At 44.1% G+C, this 19,382-nt stretch overlaps 1 protein-coding gene across 1 annotated transcript in view; it reads right to left on the reverse strand.

The window, feature by feature from the left end:
• Positions 1-248: 248 nt before the first annotated feature.
• The window catches only part of TMC3 (transmembrane channel like 3), a 43,844-nt gene continuing 24,710 nt past the window's right edge, over positions 249-19,382 (reverse strand). Inside the window, exons 13-22 of the mRNA XM_054042170.1 lie at positions 18,647-18,901; positions 12,621-12,749; positions 9,847-9,914; positions 9,474-9,602; positions 7,353-7,463; positions 6,345-6,470; positions 4,571-4,649; positions 4,327-4,369; positions 1,975-2,251; positions 249-1,248 (exon numbers count right to left, since the gene is read on the reverse strand). Coding sequence (XP_053898145.1) covers positions 387-1,248; positions 1,975-2,251; positions 4,327-4,369; positions 4,571-4,649; positions 6,345-6,470; positions 7,353-7,463; positions 9,474-9,602; positions 9,847-9,914; positions 12,621-12,749; positions 18,647-18,901 — 2,079 coding nt within the window. The 3' untranslated portion in view covers positions 249-386. The remainder of the gene's footprint in view (positions 1,249-1,974; positions 2,252-4,326; positions 4,370-4,570; positions 4,650-6,344; positions 6,471-7,352; positions 7,464-9,473; positions 9,603-9,846; positions 9,915-12,620; positions 12,750-18,646; positions 18,902-19,382) is intronic.

Genomic DNA, 19,382 nt, shown 5'->3' on the forward strand with positions numbered 1-19,382 from the left:
ACAATTAAAATTAAACACACAGATAAAGAATGCTTTATCCACTTCAAACAGTTGTATGTACTGTAGTTCAGAAGACTATATTTCAATGAAGAGTCCTGTGGCACCTTAAAGACTAACAGATGTATTGGAGCATAAGCTTTCGTGGGTGAATACCCTGTTTGTCAGACACATGCGTCTGAGGAAGTGGGTATTCACCCACGAAAGCTTATGCTCCAATACATCTGTTAGTCTTTAAGGTGCCACAGGACTCTCTGTTGCTTTTTAAAGATCCAGACTAACACAGCTACCCCTCTGATATATTTCAATGGTCTTCTCTGGTTCAAATGGCAGCTGAAAGGTCTCTACAAATACATATGTTCATAACACAAAACAACGGGAGCATTTTCCTAGACATTTGAACATATCAGTTCATTAGATTCAGACATCTTTAGGTCAACGCTAGCCTTTGGTTTCTTTCTGGTAAACTTTGCCCCAGATTTCAGATATTTCTCCTTATTATGAATGACTTGGATGTATTGATCATTGCTGCTGGTTTGCTGATCGCTGCTGGATCCAATGGAAATGGAATCCGACTCTGTTAGAGATTGTTCGAGCTTATGCTTGGATTTAGGTTTCACATGATGCTCTGGATAGGGCTGATCAAGATCCACATGTTTCATGTGTGACTTTTTGTGGGAATGTGGGGGCCTATCTCGTTCTAGCTCAAAGCCATCATCCCAGGATCTGTAGTGCACTTTGGCTAGATCCTTGCCAGTAAGGATTTGACTGTCCACACGTTCACCAATGTAAAATCGGGGACCTGGGCGAAGATCTGAGAGTGAGCGTGGACGGTAGGATCTGTTTATCAAGTCTCTCCTTAATTCCTCCTCCTCCTCTTCCTCTTCACTGAAGTGAGGGGAGTATGTCCTGTGTGGTGTTCGAACCACATATCTTCTGACGTTCCTTGGATATAATTCAACTATGTCTCCTGACTCCTCCATTCTGAAATGCCTTGGGAGCCGGGAAGTGGAACGGAGAAACTTTTTGCGGGATTCATGTTCGTTAACAATAAAATACCTTGTGGTGGGTACTTTGCGTCCCACAAAAGCTGGAGCTCCTGCCCCAAGAGTGTCTGGATTTACTTGTTGGATACCTTTCCTAAAGAGAGGCTCAGAATGAACATCTTCAACACGCTTTTTGAAAGTCACAGGAGTGTAGGGCTTTGTTTTACAGAGCTCACTTGCACTTCCATGTACAACACTTGAATACCTTAAAAAAAAAAAAAAAGGAAGTAACATATTTATCCCCAAAATAGTCCTGCAATTAAGGTAAATAATCAACCCATTTTTCTAAACAACTGGGGAAACTGAGGCACTGAGGATTAGAGACAGATTGTGAATCCCTTACTTACACAAAGATGTCCTTTTGGAGTCAAAGAGCTACTCATGTGAGCAAATGATCTACAATGTGAGTTTCATTCATAATCTGGTCTTAAGTGACTTGCCCAAGGTCACAGAAAAAGTTTGTGGCAGAGCAAGAAATCCAGCTCAGACATCCTAAGCAACAAGCGAGTGCCCTAACCACAAACCCATCCAAAATATGTAACTCAATGAATGTTCGTTAAGGCTTAGATAATCCTCTGACATGTTTCTTCACATTTACTATATTTGTCAATTTTGTGAAAAGAATATCCTATTTGAATTGCTTTTTAATGCAGTGTAATTTGGAGGGTTTTATCTTTACTTTAAACAAGTGTAGGAACTTTCTAAACTATATTCGCACAAAAATACTATAATCCACTCTAGCAATCAAAGGTGATTGCTACCATTCCATAGTAGCCAAGTGCCTGTGAGCAAAGCTGCTTTTAAAAACTATTCTGCCAATGTTTTGTTCATGACAAGAGTTAATTTGGATACACAAATTTTGTAAATAAAAACAACTATTTCATGGAAATATTGAAATATATTTCATTTCAGAACTACGAGACAGCCTCACCTGTTTGCAACCTGCTCAGTTCTACGCTTCTGTATGCTAGGAACAGAGGTAGTTGGTGTTAAAGTTGTTGGAGTTATATTTGCTGGCCTAGCAACATCAGCTTGGGGTACAGATTGTGAGATTGTTTGTATTCTGCTGCCTTTGGTCACTGGAGATTCAAAATTCAAGACGTTGCCATTCTTACGGGGTGTTGATGACCGAGCTGAGGACTCCTGATGGGGGAGGTCATTCTCCTGCTCTGGTCTTTTGTCATTTCCCTCTAGATTCTGGATACTGGCTAGAAAAAGCAGAGAGTGATTGTAACTTGAGCTGTCAGATCTTTAAGAAGGAAAACACATTGGCTCAACTTCAGCCTGCAGTAAATGGATGGCACTCCTATGGAATCCTCTGGGCAAATTCAGAGGAGATAAGCACTGAGCACCGAGATGGTGTGGTGATCCGAGTCCGTGTAAGAAACCGGGTGGATAGATGGTGCTCAATGCATGTCAGGTGCTTGATCAGAAAATTGTTGAAAGTGGCAAAAGCATTGTAAATTGCACTGATTTGTCATTTAGTAGATATGCAAAATTAGTGTAATTTACACACCAAATCCATGAAATGAGGATTACAGGAAAATAAACCAACTGGAGGATGTAAGATAAAGCAGTCTCTTCCGAAGAGCATCAGTTGCGCTTATATTGCACCATTGCTAACAGCAGCGGGGCCAAATTCAGCTCTAATGTATGTGGGCAAAGCTTCCATGGACTTTCCATTGCACCCACCAATGCCAAGAGCTGAATTTGTCCCCCCCCCCCGATATTGGTGTAATTTACTGTATACTACCAATTGTAAACTATTACTGTATACTCATAGACTTTAAGGTCAGAAGGGACCATTATGATCATCTAGTCTGACTTCCCGCATGATGCAGGCCACAAAGCCGTCCCAACCCTTTCCCTTGACTCTGCTGTTGAAGTCCCCAAATCCTGGTTTAGAGACTTCAAGTAGCAGAGAATCCTCCAGCTAGTGACCCCTGCCCTATGCTGCGGAGGAAGGCGAAAAACCTCCAGGGCCTGTGCCAATCTACCCTGGAGGAAAATTCCTTCCCGACCCCAAATATGGCGATCAGTAGAACCCCGAGCATGTAGGCAAGATTCTCCAGCCAGACCCTCATTGGCCATTGATACTATTTACCAGCGATGGCACACTGTTCGTTTGACTAAAATCATGTTATCCCATTAAACCATTCCCTCCATAAACTTATCTAGCTTAATCTTAAAACCAGACAAGTCCTTCGACCCCACCGTTTCCCTCGGAAGGCTGTTCCAATATTTCACCCCTCTGACGGTCAGAAACCTTCGTCTAATTTCAAGCCTAAACTTCCCCACGGCCAGTTTATATCCATTCGTTCTCGTGTCCACATTAGTACTGAGCTGAAATAATTCCTCTCCCTCCTTGGTATTTATTCCTCTAATATATTTAAAGAGAGCAATCATATCCCCCCTCAGCCTTCGTTTGGTTAGGCTAAACAACCTGAGCTCCTCGAGTCTCCTTTCATACGACAGGTTTTCCATTCCTCTGATCATCGGAGTGGCCCTTCTCTGTACCCGTTCAAGTTTGAGTTCATCTTTTTTAAACATCGGAGACCAGAACTGCACACAGTACTCCAAATGAGGTCTCACCAGTGCCTTGTACAACGGAAGCAGCACCTCCTTATCCCTACTAGATATACCTCGCCTAATGCATCCCAAGACCGCATTGGCTACATTCTCAATTACAAATAGTATACTATTGCAGCATATTACATTCCTACTTCTGACCCAACAAATAGCATATACCACCATTTATGTCTCTGTTGGATTTGGCCCAGTAAAAATTATTTTTTAATGAGAGATTTCATGAATGTATAGGTTTGAACACTATCACCATTGTTACACAGTAATTAGTAAATAAAGGTAAACCGAACATTCCATCTAGATCCAGATTCTGCTCTCATTACATCAGTGTCAATCCACAGAAATTCCATTTAAATCAATGAGTTACTACAGATTGACACTATTGTAAATGAGAGCAGAATCTGGCCCCATGATTTTAATTTGATTAGGCAACCTAAAGCCTTTAGAAGGTCTTTAGAGAGATCCACATTTCACTTATTATCAGTTGTAAAATGTATAATAATTTCCTCATAGCATAATCACCTTATAGGATAAAAACAATTACAGTGAATGCTAGGCTAATGCTAAAACTGACACTAGAAGTAGAAGGTTTCTACAATACACAATATATTTTTTATTTGTACTTACTGTGCATACAAGAGATCAAAATGGCCAAATGCTTTATTTATAGATGTATTTATAAAAGCTCCCAACTTACCTACTGCTATGTGAACCACCTTTTTCTTGTCTTCGGTTCTTTCCTAAAATATATATAGATTTAGGGATGATTAACTAGTAGTTTGTATGTTAGAAAGCAAATGAGTTAGCAAATAAGAGGTATGAATACAGGATTAGTTTTATGTTGCAAAACACTTAAATCAACTTTAGAATTTTAATTACGGTTAATGCTTTGTGAAAAGCCACCAAGGAGTGTGTAATAAATGCTTTCAATCAGTACTTACAGTTTGGATCTGCATTCTCAGTTGCCTGTTGGTGAATTTTAATGACCTTGCAATACTCTGCAGGTAATAAATTAGCATGCTGGAAGAGAGGAACACAGGGCTATCTGTGAATCACATCTGAAACGTTTCTAGCAATTTTCTTTCAGAAAGGCTCACATGTCACAGAAATGGAATATAATTTCAGTTCCTCTCCAGTTTTTTCCTTTGCATTGGGACAGGAATGCAAAAGACAAGCTTTTTGAAGGTCGAACAGTTAATTCTTTGGAATTCCACAGCTTAAGAGATAGGGGACATTAAAAACTAAATTTTCAACAGACATTTCCAATTGTGCATGCATTATTTGCACATTCAAAAATCCCACCCTCTTGTTTAACATTTTAGGGCCCGATGGATCTGCTCTGATTCACACCAGTTGAGAATCTGGACCTTCATTCTGAGTACTGCACTCAGAAACAAAATAATACACATTGTGGCATTCACTCCCTCCCCCCTTCTCTTTTAGCTTTCAAAACTAAGTTCTTTTTGTGGAGATGGGCAGAATATAGCAGCAGCTTTGAGGACAACGTACAAAACATAGTAGGTTTGCATATTTGATACACAATGCAACTTAGTATAATGCTTCTGCCCATTGTGAAGTGTTTGCTATGCAATGGCTATTTCTCTTCTCAACATCTATCTCACCTTCTGTGGAGAATGTGTGTATGAGGGGTTTTTTTTATGAATATCATATACACCTCAGTTTATCTGCTTGTTGTTATCCTGCCTGACTGCATAGAGTTAAATCAAACGAGGACGTTAGGTGGAAACTGATAAAAAACAAAACAAGAGATAAGGTACAAAGGATCTTTAAGGGAACAGTGGAGGAACTAGGAAATGCCCATCTGCCTGGCTCAAATGAAGTGAACAGGTTAATTTTTTCCAGGCCTGATCATAGGAAATGACCGTATCCAATATAAAGGAGAAAATATGGACTGAATGATATTTTGTGAAAGTGATGTATCTTTCAAACAGCTCAAAATAAATATCAGCTCCCAGATGTGATTATTTAAGGAGTGGGGTGGAAAGGACTGGAGAGACTGCAGAAAACTATATTAAATTAACATTTGAGAGCAGGCCTTGATAATTAATTTATCCTGTCAGTAATCAGGATGATTGAGGTAGCTTCTATAGATGACAGATTGAGCCCTGTGTGCAGTCATATACTGAACTACTGACCAATAATAAACAGAAGATTGGTTTCTGAGACACTCCTGAAAGAGAAACAGAGGTCTGGAAACCTCGTAGAACTACTATTAGCCAAGCCTTGACAGCAAGTAATAACCTTACTAAACACTGGGAGAGCAAACCCAGTATTCCAGGTGGTTGGCAAGGGTTGTCAGCTGTGTCTCAACACTTAATTATCCCTACTGGCCTTTGCTGGACCCCTAAAGGGCTGTTGTGCCAGGTCTTGTTGCTTAAATTAAAGACTAACCTAGATTGGCTCATATGAATCTGAAAATCAAATGGCCATATCATGCCATCAAATATTTAACAGGACTCACTCCAGTGAAACTAATGGAAGGAGGAAGTGTTTATCTTAAACATTTGATGTTATGCTTTAAGCGTGTTGCCACTCCCGACTGATCCCTAATCCATAATTCAACAAGACTTCTCCAATAGGTTTTATAAAATTACTGTCACGCAATATTTTTCTCCCGCTATTAAGATTTAACTATTTACAGATAGATACAGTACTGATACAGAGTAATATCACTATGAAATGTAAAATACTTACAATAGAAGTAATAATGCAGGGAGGACAACTACAGGGCTGCTGATATAATTAATCACTGTGTTGAACCATACAGGAAAATCTGCTTTAATTGTTTCAGACACAATATCATATATTTTCTCTTGTCCACTAAGGGGGAAAAAGTTAAATTTAACTCTAAGAAAATTGTCACCATTTATCATTTGAAAGTAATATTGGATTGAATAAAGCATATTTTTATGCAAGACCATTATGATTAATCCAGTTCCCATTGAAATCAATGGAAAAATTGAATGGGATCAATCTCTTTTTAAAAAATGGCCAGAATTTTCATGTGTTCCCCAATTTTGGGTGCCTCAATTTGAGGGTATGTGACTTGAGATACTTGATGTTCAGAAATGCTGTGACTTGTAGTCCAGTGGTTCTCAAACTGGGGCCGCCGCTTGTGTAGGGAAAGCCCCTGGCGGGCCGGGACGGTTTGTTTACCTGCCGGGTCCGCAGGTTCGGTCGATCGCGGCTCCCACTGGCTGCGGTTTGCCGCTCCAGGCCGATGGGGGCTGCAGGAGCAGCACGGGACCTGCAGCCCCCATTGGTCTGGAGCGGCGAACCGCGGCCAGTGGGAGCCGCGATCGGCCGAACCTGCAGACCCGGCAGGTAAACAAACCGGCCCGGCCCGCCAGGGGCTTTCCCTACACAAGCGGCGGCCCCAGTTTGAGAACCACTGTTGTAGTATATTGCATTTCATCACGCAAACATATGACAACTGAACAATGCAGATAATGACAAAATGTCTGCAGTTGATAAAACAGATGAAAAGACTTGGGTCAGATACCACTGTATATATTCAGGTAGTTTAACACCATTTGAATCTGAACTAGACATTTTTGGCATAAGTAGGACACCATATATACCATAGTCCCAAATTAACTTTTATTTTTCAGTAATCCAGCAATCTTTCCATTGAAAACTGTTTAATTTATTGAGACAAGGGAACTAACAACTCTCTACAGTTATTATTTCAGTACAACTTACCTAAATGGACCACAGCTTAAAGATGGTTTATATCGGGCAATAGCAAAAATTGTTGGTAACATGCACAAGAACAACATAAACAGCAACATAGCCAAGTAGAAGTTATTAGATCTGCAAGAAAATAACATTTTTCATGTTGTATTAACAATACAAACAACCAGAGCCAATGTGCAAGATACACATCCACATCAACCTGACAAGTGCAAGAGCTGCACTTCTGAATCCTCAATATTGTTTTCAGTTATGATCAGGAAATAAATCCGGGCAGTCTGTACACACTGGCCTTGTGCAGATTGTTAATGATCAAAATTCTATTTGCTCTGCTCTCCAGATAACTATTTATAGTATCCACACTGCAAAAACTGAGGTTGCTGCAAAGTTCAGTTTAAAAAGTAATTATGAAGGTTTGGGTACTCATTTATTTTTAGATCTTAAGAACGTGTTATTTTTCACATGTTTTAAAGACTTGAAAAAATCCTTAATTATTTACCTTTTGGCAAGAAATTGAGGTATTCTTGAGAAAAAAAAGTAACAGGGTAACGCTGTTGTATAGCTTAAGATATAGTTGATACATGGCCATGAAAAACGTTCCACAGACATCTGGAACGTTTTTCATGGCCATGTATCAACTACTGTATCTTAAGCTATACAACAGCGTTACCCTGTTACTTTTTGTGTGCTTTTACCCTATACTATACAGATTTCATGGGGGAGACCAGTGTTTCTCAAATTATGGGTCTTGACCCAAAAGGGAGTTAGAGTGCTGTCATGGTATTGTCACCCTTACTTCTGCACTTCCTTCAGAGCTGGGTGGCCGGAGAGTGGCGGCTGTTGGTCGGATGCCCAGCTCTAAAGGCAGTGCCTTGCCAGCAGCAGCAGCACAGAAGTAAGGGTGGCAGTACCATACCATGCCATCCTTACTTCTGCGCTGCTGCTGGTGGCAGCTCTCCTTTCAGAGCTGGGCTCCTGGCCAGCAGCCGCTGCTCTCCAGCTGCCCAGCTCTGAAGGCAGCACTGCTGCCAGCAGCAGCAGCACAGAAGTAAGGGTAGTAGTACCGCAACACCCCCCCCCCCGACAATAACCTTGTGACCCCCCTGCCCCTCACAACCCCTTTTGGGTCAGGACCCCTACAATTACAACTCTGTGAAATTTCAGATTTAAATAGCTGAAATCATGAAATTGATTATTTTAAAAATCCTATGACTGTGAAATTGACCAAAATGGACCCTGAATTTGGTAGGCCCTATACATAAAGAAACACCAAGGCACCGATCTTGCAAACACCTACTTGAATGATTGAATTCAGTGACATTTCGGAGTGTGATTTTTTTTTTTTTTTTTTGCAATGTTTCTATACCCATAAAAGCTCTAGTGTGTAGACAGTTATATTGCTGTAAAAATGCTTTTGCTTGTGTAGCTTATTTTACTCTGGAAACCAGTATAGGCTATTCAGCAGAAGCATTATTTCTGATAGTATAAGCTTCATCTACTCTACTCTATTCTATAAACTGGATACTCCATATGATTTACTCTTACAGGGCCTGATTCAAATCTCAACAGGCATCCAGTAATAACTTATGGTCACTACTGACCAGGGCCGGCTTCAGGCACCAGCTTGCCAAGCAGGTGCTTGGGGCGGCCTCTCTGGAGAGGGACGGCACGTCCAGCTATTTGGCGGCAATTCGGTGGACGGTCCCTCACTCCCGCTCGAAGCGAAGGACCTCCCGCTGAATTGCTGCCGCAGATCGCGGCTTTTTTTTTTTTTTTTTGGCGCCACTTGGGGCGGCAAAAACCCTGGAGCCGACCCTGCTACTGACTTTGACCCTGTGATGTCGAAGTGAAAGGTTCTGTGTACAATCCCAAATCCCAAGCTACACAGTTCCCTTTATGCCCTTGTGATGCACTTTTATATGCTAATTCTCTCCAGTACAACGCTGCTTTCTACTTCCCTCTCTTCACTAACTATATTTTCCTTTACAGATCTTTGCTGAAGGCCTCAAAGTTAATATATTAAAACTAATTTTACTTTTTATTTCCAGCATGCAAGGCTACTCATTTCATTTACAGTCGGATAATACATTTATTTTCCTTACATTGAATATTGTCTTTATTTTAACTAACCTTGAAGCTCTGAAAACCTGCTGATGTGGTACGTTACATGTTAACACAGCCCAGCTCCTCAGGTACATAAGCCCAATCAACTTCAGAACATTGAATGCTGGGAGGCAGGGTGAAAAGAAGGCTCCCATCCTAGAAAGAAATATGTAATTTCAAAGTAATCAACACGCCTCCGATTAATTTTAGTTATGTTACAATAAGGTATATGAGTAGTTCTAAATAACCTGTCATGTTGTATCAGTGTGATAATGTTAATAATCATGCAATGCTCCTTTACTAAACTCCTATTTGGATTTATCGTGAGTTTGAGGTTTAGATAATAAATTATCTTGGTAACCAACCAAGGACAAGAAAAATGCTTATATATATTACATACCAAATCATTCCTTGGTTGTAGACCAAATGTAGCACATTCTCTGCAATTTTGAATTCTCCATATTCCGGCTACAAGAAATACAATGAATGGTGAACAACTTGTTTCAATATTTTTAATATCTACTATCTAAAATATGAGCCTCTATAAATGCATGGAATAGATTGCACTCTGAAATCTCCAGTGTAAGTATCACTCTTTGACATGCAGTAAGAATGTAGTCAAACCTGCACCTGGGGGTGGGGACACTCAAACTAATTGTACTCCACTCCACTCTTTAAATTAGCTGCTAAAGACAAGACTGTATTTCAGGATTTCATGGCAACAGCTGCTCCTTAGCCAAGCATTACTTACTGTGATCTTTATTTTTCAGGATTGTGTGCTTATAATTATTGTGTCTTGCATCACTTGATATCTCATGGGGCATTGTCATAGCTGGAGAGGAAGTTAGAAGCCACCCACTCTCTCCATTTTCAAAAGGTCCATCGATTAGTCATCTTTGACTGTAGGACTGATCCATGATCTCATTATGAGAAAGATGTGGGAGTCTGTGCCTTGGCCACAATTGGCAGTGAGCTTGAAGTAATCCTTGGCTACACTTGCAAGTTACAGCGCTGTAAAGCCTCCTCCAGCGCTGTAACTCACTCCCTGTCCACACTGGCAGGGCACTTACAGCGCTGTATCTCCCTGGGTACACCGCTGCAGGTACTCCACATCTCCGAGAGGAATAACAGCTGCAGCGGAGTGGCTACTACTCATGGGTGTGAGTGTAAATGCTTGCAGGGCTGTACTAATCACCTTGTCAAGTGGCCAATCCTCTCCATTGTTGTGACCAACTGCAGGAATGCGCAAGTGCCGGTTTCAAATCTCATACCAGAGAGAAAAGCAATCGGATTGCAGCTTGCTTTGAGTGAGTGAATGAATGAGCAGGGGGCCGGGAGTTCGGAACTTGGAAAATAGAGAGCTGACATGCTCCAAAAAGTACTCTTTCTCCCCCCACACTCCCTGTCACAATCCCCCCCTTCCCCCCCGTTTTGAAAAGCACGTTGCAGCCACATGAATGCTGGGATAGCTGCCCATAATGCACCGCTCCCAACACAGCTGCAAATGTTACAAGTGTGGCCACACCACTGCACTGGCAGCTGTCAGTGTGGACAGACTGCAGCACTTTTCCCTACTCAGCTGCATGAAGTAGGGTGACCAGATCACCCAAGTCAAATATCGGGACGCGGGGGGAGGGCGTGGTGGGGCAAAAAAAGAAAAAAAAAAAAAACACACCTTTCCTCCACAAGCGCTGGAGGGAGGCCCGGGAGACGCTGGGGAAGCGCGGGGCCGGGGTGAGTAAGAGTCCCGTCTGGCCCCAAGCAGGCAGGACTCAGTCGAGCGGTAGGGAGAGCAGGGGGGCAGCCCGTGGGGCTCCCACTGCCGCGGTGGGAGGAAGCGGCCGATGGCCAAGCTCAGTGGCTGCGGCTCTGGCGCCCCCGAACCCCCTGAGCCTGGACCTGCTGCGGGGACCCAGCAGCGCGCACGCTGCGCCCAGCCCCTGGCCAGTCGCGTCTGGGCTGCTGTCCAGCTGGTGCTATCCCGCGGCGGCCCCGGAGTGGGGGCAGCAGGCCCCATCCCCCCCGTCCCACTCGGGTCCCGCAGGGGAACGAACGGGGCTGGGCTGCCGATGCCCCCACTCCGGGGCCGCCGCGGGATAGCACCAGCTGGGCGGCAGTCCAGACGCGACTGGCCAGGGGCTGGGTGCAGCGTGCGTGCTGCTGGGTCCCCGCAGCAGGCCCGGGCTCGAGGGGTTCGGGCCCGGGCGCCAGAGCTGCAGCCGCCGAGCTTGGCCATCGGCCGCTTCCTCTCCCCGCGGCAGTGGGAGCTGCAGCAGCGGCTGCTCCCGAGTCCCGCTGCCCAAGGGGGGGAGAACAGCTGCCACCTGGCCCCACGGGCTGCCCCCCTCCTCTCCCTACCACCCAACTGAGTCCTGCCTGCTCGGGGCCAGGCGGGACTCTTACTCACCCCGGCCCCGTGCTTCCCCTGCATCTCCCGGGCCTCCCTCCAGCGCTTGTGGAGGGAGGAGGAATGGTGAGCCTGGGGAAGAGGCGAGGATTCGGGGAGGGAGCCAATCAGGGGAGGAGGGGGTGGAGTCGGGGCGGGAGGGGACGGGGACGCGAGCACTTCCGGGCTCTGGAGCATTTCCTTGTTTGTCCAGTGTCCCGACCGCACGTCGGTCGGGACACTGGACAAACAAGGAAATATCGGGACAGTCCCGATAAAATCGGGACGTCTGGTCACCCTAGCATGAAGACAGGTTTACCTCACAGCGCTGTACAGCTGCAAGTGTAGCCAAGGCCTCACTGTTTGCTCTGTGCCCTCCAATTTAAATTCAGCCTCCCTACGCCCTTAGAGTAAGTCTACACTTCGAGCTCAAGGTGTGATTCCCAGCTCAAGGAGACATACTCGAGCTAGCTCAGGGTTTAGCCATGGCAGTGTAAGTGGCTAGCCTCCCTGAGTACCTAACCTAGCATCTCTGATAGGCACACGCTCGGGATGGCTAGCCCCTCCCGCTGCTCATGCCACAGCAATGTTCTATTTTTAGTGCACTAGTTTGAGCAGTGCTAGTGCAAGTATCACACCCGCAGCTTGAAGTGTAAATATATCCGTAGGCTTGCTGTGCCCATATGGATAACCTAATTGTTGCCAAAGAAGCTACTGATCAACACAAGGGCCTAAGTCTGTCCAATTTTCATTAGAATGATTTTACTAAAATAAAAGTCTATACTTACAAACTTGCTTTCCAGATCCCAGCACCAGCAATCACTTAAGTATCGGACAAATAGTCCACGGAAAAAGTCTATTAGCAGAATGCTTGCCACTGTGAAAATCATGTCAATAATTGACAGCTTCAACATTTCCTGAAACACAGTTGGTACCAAGCTATTGAGTCATGTTCAAAGCAAAGGATTTGCATAAAGCTCTAGATGTATTTGCACTTGACTCATGCTTACAATCCTGATGTAACATACCCTGAATGTATAATGTACCCTTCAATTAGTTTTTCCTACTTTAATGTTTCTTTACATGTTTCTGTTCCAGGAAGGGCAAACGTCTGGTGCCAGTGTTCATTATGCTGCTTATTGCTTGCATCAGATAAAGTACCGGTCATTGTGGATTAGAATGTTCTTTTTAATGACTTAATCTGTCTATTTTGAAAAGTTATCTTTATTAACTAACAAAGTTTTTCACTTCTGCTATGCAGTCATGCTTCTGGATTTACTGTACATGGTTGTTTTTAATGCATATTTGATTAGTGCTGAGAAATACTGCCTCTTAACACCAAGAGCATAACCAGTTAAGGATAAGATCACAGTGCTCTGAAAGGGACACATTGGATCTATTTATTATTATAACTTGTATTTGTGAGTGGCTATCCAAGGTTCATGGGACTTTAACAGAGTCTTAAAAAATACACAGTTCAAACGCATAATTAAACAAGAAAACTCCAGCCCCAAACAATTCTGGCCCATACATATATACTTTTTTAAAAAAATCAACCAATTATAAATAACTACCTCATTCCTCTAAGAACTCCAATCATCCAAATCTTTCAACTGCCCCCAAACACAAGATAATAAATAGAACCTGTAGGATATAGTTACACTAAACGGGCCAGGTGACACACTATGACATGAATAATGACAGGTTTCAGAGTAGCAGCCGTGTTAGTCTGTATCCGCAAAAAGAAGAACAGTAGTACTTGTGGCACCTTAGAGACTAATAATGCTCTAATAAATTTGTTAGTCTCTAAGGTGCCACAAGTACTCCTGTTCTTCTTTTTATGACATGAATATTCTCCTCACCCTACAAGACTGCAGGTCCTAATGATTTCAATGGGAGCTGCATACATATAGGGCAGTGTTTCCCAAACTTGGGATGCCGCTTGTGTAGGGAAAGCCCCTGTTGGGCCGGGCCAGTTTGTTTACTTCTTGTCATGGAGTGTGGGGGGAGACAAGGCCCTGCACCCTTGGCTTCCTGCGATTCATCATGACTCTTAGCCAGCCAGTAAAGCAGAAGGTTTATTTAGATGACAAGAACACAGTCCAAGACAGGTCTTGCAGGTACAGACAACAGGACCCCTCAGTTAGGTCCATCTTGGGGTCCCAGGGGCATCACAGCCCCATTGGGGGGGTTAGAGCCCCATCTGGGTTCCCCTCCATTACACCAGCCAGCTCCTGAAACTCTAACTCCCTCCAGTGTCTCTCCCCCAGCCTCTTGCCAGGTCCTCCCCCAGCCTTTGTTCAGTTTCCCGGGCAGAGGTGTCACCTGGCCTCCAACCCCTCCCCTGGGTTCTCATGTTACATGCTCAGGTATGCTCCCTCAAGGCCAGTCTCCCATCCCCCAATGCAGACCGTCCCAGCCAAACTCCCCTGCAACCTTCCCAGGCCAACACTTCCCACTCAGCATTCAGAGACCACATTAAGAACAGTCCCAGTTCGTCACACCTGCTGCGTCTGCAGGTCCGGATGATCACGGCTCCCATGGCCGTGGTTTGCTGCTCCAGGCCAATGGGAGCTGCTAGAAGCAGTGGCCAGTACGTCCCTCGGCCCGTGCCGCTTCCAGCAACTCCCATTGGCCTGGAACAGTGAACCGTGGCCAGTGGGAACCACAATCGGCTGGACCTGCGGACGTGGCAGGTAAACAAACCGGCCCAGCCTGCCAGGGGCTTTCCCTAAACAAGTGGCGTCCCACGTTTGGGAAACATTGATATAGGGCAAGGAAAATATCAGAATAGAGATCTGCCAGACAAATCCAGGAGGAGAATTTTGCCCCAGATGATTAAACCAGGCTAAAGAACTCAATAATTTGTGTTGTTGTTTTTTAAATAAAGGGTTCTTGCTTGATGAACAGGATTTGTTGGGGAAGAGTCAACATGGCTTTTGTAAAGAGAAATCATGCCTCACTGATATATTAGAATCCTTTGAGGGGGTCAACAAAACACGTGGACAAGGGTGATCCAGTGGATATAGTGTACTTGGACTTTCAGAAAGCCTTTGACAAGGTCCCTCACCAAAGGCCCTTATGCAAACAAAGCAGTCATGGGGTAAGAGGGAAGGTCCTCATGTGGATCAGTAACTGGTTAAAGGATAGGAAACAAAGGGTAGGAATAAATGATCAGATTTCAGAATGGAGAGCGGTAAATAGCCACATCCCCCAGGGGAACTGTACTGGGACCACTGCTATTCAACATATTCATAAATGATCTGGAAAAAGGGTTGAACAAAGATTGCAAATTTACTCAAGATAATTAAGTCCAAGCAGACTGTGAAGAGTAACAAAGGGATCTCACAAAACTGGGTGAGAGGACAAGAAAATGGCAGATGAAATTCAGTATTGTTAAATGCAAAGTAATGCACAATGGAAAACATAATCCGAACTATACATACAAAATGATGGGGTCTAATTAGCTGTTACAACTCAAGAAAGAGATCTTGGAGTCATTGTGGATAATTCTCTGAAAACATCTGCTCAATGTGCAGCAGCAGTCAAAAAACTAACAATGTTAGGAACCATTAGGAAAGCAAGAGATAATAAGACAGAAAATATCATAATGTCACTATACAAATCCATAGTATGCTCACACCTGGAATACTCTATGCAGTTCTGGTCGCCCCATCTCACAAAAAGATACATTAGAATAGGAAAAAGTACAGAGAAGGACAACAAAAATGATTAAGGGTATGGAACAGCTTTCATATGGGGAGAAATTAAAAAGACTGGGATTGGTCAGCTTAGAAAAGAGATGGCTAAGGGGGATATGATAGAGGTCTATAAAATCATGACTGGTGTGGAGAAAGTGAATAGGGAGGTGTTATTTACCCCCTCAGATAACACAAGAACCAGGGGTCACCCAATGAAACTAATAGTAGCAGGTTTAAAACAAACATAAGGAAGTACTTCTTCACACAACACACAGTGAATCTGTGGAACCTGTTGCCAGGGATGTTGTGAAGGACAAAACTGTAACTGGGTTCAAAAACTAATTAGATAAATTCATGGACGATAGGTCCATCAATGGCTATTAGCCAAGATGGTCAAGGATGCAACCTGGTGCTCTGGGTGTCCCTAAGCCTCTAACTGCCAGAAGCTGAGACTGGATGACAGGGGATGGATCACTTGATAATTGCCGTTCTGTTCATTCCCTTTGAAGCATCTGGCACCGGCCACTGCCGGAAGACAGGATACTGGGCTAGATAAACCATTGCTCTGATCCACTATGGCCTTTCTTATGTTGTTTTTGAACAAGGGGCTAAACAATGCAGAGGCCCATTAACCCAATGAGGTTCAGGTCACCAGACTGGATAAATGACACTGATAAATGAAGCCCTTTGAAACCAAAACACATTGAGACATAATGGAGTTAAATTACCTTTATTGGGGTCGGTGGGTGGGTGGAGTGGACTTAGTTCAAATTTCTCCTTAGTATTTGTTCCATCATCAGCAATCCAAAATAAGGGCTACAAACAATTCTCAAATCCCAGCCTCTCATAGAGGCAATCTACCAACAACCATTATCCCAGGACAGATGGTTTTCTGCAATAACCAGCACATCTGTACACTGTACATCTCTTCTCCTCCCTCCCCCACCCACCTGCCTCTATACTGATGAACTGGCAGGGGTCTGAAAACACGTTTCCTATTGTCTGAAATACTGGAAAAGCATCTAATTCCCTTCTGGCTTACAAGAACAGAGTGAATAGGTCATGCAGAGACATGGGACAATGTGCATGTGCACAATCACATGATTGGTTTAGGTTTCAATCCTCCATTCAGATCTGTCCGGGCAGATCTCTGAGTCTGTGCACAGTTGCAGAGGTCTTCCAGTGCAGATGTGAATGCAAGATCAGGGCTTTAGAATATAAACTCGGAAAGAAAAGGACATTTGCACAACACCGAAACACTGTCAAAGCATAATGAATAATAACGTCCACATTCATTGCTGCAAAGTGGACAGAGAAAGTGGCGGAGAGGTCAGATCCTCCCCTTGGTCCATCCCCTAACCAACCAGGGCTCAGGGACAAACTTTCACAGCACTGCCACTGATATGTGGAACTCCCACCCCCCCCCCCCACACACACCCTCCCAAATTTGAAAATATGCAAATTTTGCCCATAGGGCAATTTGTTGCAAAATTTTCACACAGTTCTAGTTGCAATGTGCGCTCAGTATCCTGAGTGTGTGCTGGTTGGTTGCTCAGTCTAAGGCCTTGTCTACACTACAGGGGAAATTCAATCTAAGCTATGCAATTTGAGTTACGTTAATAGCGTAACTCAAATTGATGTAGCTTAGATCTACTTACTGCAGAGTCCACACTATGCGATGTCAATGGGAGATGCTTTCCCATCTCCTCCCCCTACTCTTCTCGATCTGGTGGAGTACAGGAGTCGATGGGAGAGCGATCTGTGGTCGATTTAGCGGGTCTTCACTAGACCCGCTAAATCGATTGCCAATGCATCGATCCCCTGGTAAGTGTAGACAAGCCCTAAGAGACAAGATGTGAACAGTTGTATACCCCTATGGGCTTGATGCACCAGGTCTAGCTGAGCTGTGTTCAATGCAGGATCTGGGACTGGAGCAGGAAGAAGGGCTCCAAGCCATCTTTCCATTGATTTGACCCTCAGTCTGACTAGAGACCAACCCCTGTCAAATGTAGAGTCTCCTAATGTCTGAAACAGCTACAGAGGTTCCCTAGGGACTGTTCCTCCATCACCAGATCAGTGTGCTGTGCTGTGGTCTGCCTCTTCCCAGTCCTGCACTGTCCAAAAATGCCCTCTATGCCACCCAGGGATTCCTTTTGCCCCAGGGGAATGCCAGTTGCCCAAGTAGGGTAGGCACTTACGAACTATGAGGCCTGAACAAGGACTGGTGGGGTCTGACACTCGTCTTATTTTCAAGATTTTAAATAAAAAAAGGAAGTGGCAATGGTTACCCGGGGTTTTCTATGAGATTTTCTTACTCATTCCAGCTTCCACTAATGTCTCTCTGTCAGGCACCCAGCAGGGCTGCAAGTACCAGAGGGGAATTCCCTGCAGGGACTCCACCAGCCACCCTGGCACTGCTGTGGTGGTGACTGAGTGCAGGGGGATTCATGCTCTTCTGCATTCTCAGAGATGCCCTGTTTGGATGAGAGAGCCCCCATTCTGTGCCCCCACACTTGTGCACACTAACTGGCAGGGGTGGCTTTATGTTTTTTGCCACCCCAAGCACGGCAGTCAGGCGGCCTTTGGCGGGACGCCTGTGATTCGGCGGCATTTCTGCGGGTCCCGTGCCTTCGGCGTACCCGCTGCTGAATTGCCGCCGAAGCCGCAGGACCGGCGGACCTCCCGCAGGCATACCGCTGAAGGCTGCCTGACTACCATCCTCACGGCGACCGGCACGCCACCCCCCGCAGCTTGCCGCCCCAGGCAACCGCTTGCTGCACTGGTGCCTAGAGCTGCTCCTGCTAACTGGCTAAGTCAAATCTGATTCAACAGCTGGATTCGCTATCTATGAATCTGGCATATAAATAATAAATCAGGTGGGCTGTCACTGTACAAGGGCAGAAATTCTACCAAGTGAACTGAATGGGAGGGTTGGTCAAAGAGAGACAACAGGTACTATTTATTTTAGATCCATGTCACTCTGTATATTCTTAGTTCTGGCCTTGATAAGGTCTCTGGAAAGGAATATAACACCACCATGTGATTTTTAATTTGTCAGTAAAGCAAAGCAGCGTATTTGGTCTATTTTTCTTAATAGGAAAAAAGGGACTTACCTGACCAACGTACGTTTCCCAGCACTGATCCTTCTGACTTTGTCTGCTGTAGGGATAGGAAGTTGTCTTGTTAACCAGCATGACAGGTATTGTATAGTTCTGAGTATGACTCTTTTCCAGTGTCAATGTGCTGTTTCCCTTAATTCTTATATCAGGGATAGTTGTAGATAAGTTGTCTTCTTCGGGAAGGGTTCTGGTGGCTAAGAAGGTGGTGGAATCTATCCAGTTACTTGCACTGCTGTTAGCTTCAGCTTCCTGAAAGAATAGAACAGAAGTTTAATCTAAATGTCTAAGTGTTACATTTTCAGCTATGGTCTCCATCTGCCTGCAAAACCGTGCAGATGTCCATGCGTCCAAAATTGCAAAGGCACCCATTTATGTGCTCAGCCATATAATTTCATGGACGAGTTAGGTGGCTAGGCACCCAATTTCCTGATTTGTATGTGCAAATGATCTACTAGTTTTGTAGGCACAAAACAGGAAGTTGATTTTATACCAGGTTGAAATATTTGGCCTAAAATGGTGACCTATTTTACCAAAGTAGTTAAACGATGCACAGAATGGCTATCTATTTGTGTTATTTATCAGCATCCCTATGGATCTGAATTTCTAGCTGACTGAAAAGATTTATAAATGAATACCACAACTGATCTTCTAATCAGAGTTTCACTATATTTTAATAGGTATATTTTGGTTTCAAACCAATTTATTTTGGACTTTAAATATGCTCTACAAT

Source organism: Malaclemys terrapin, chromosome 10 (genome assembly GCF_027887155.1).
Source record: "Malaclemys terrapin pileata isolate rMalTer1 chromosome 10, rMalTer1.hap1, whole genome shotgun sequence".
In the NCBI taxonomy this organism is placed as follows: domain Eukaryota; kingdom Metazoa; phylum Chordata; order Testudines; family Emydidae; genus Malaclemys; species Malaclemys terrapin.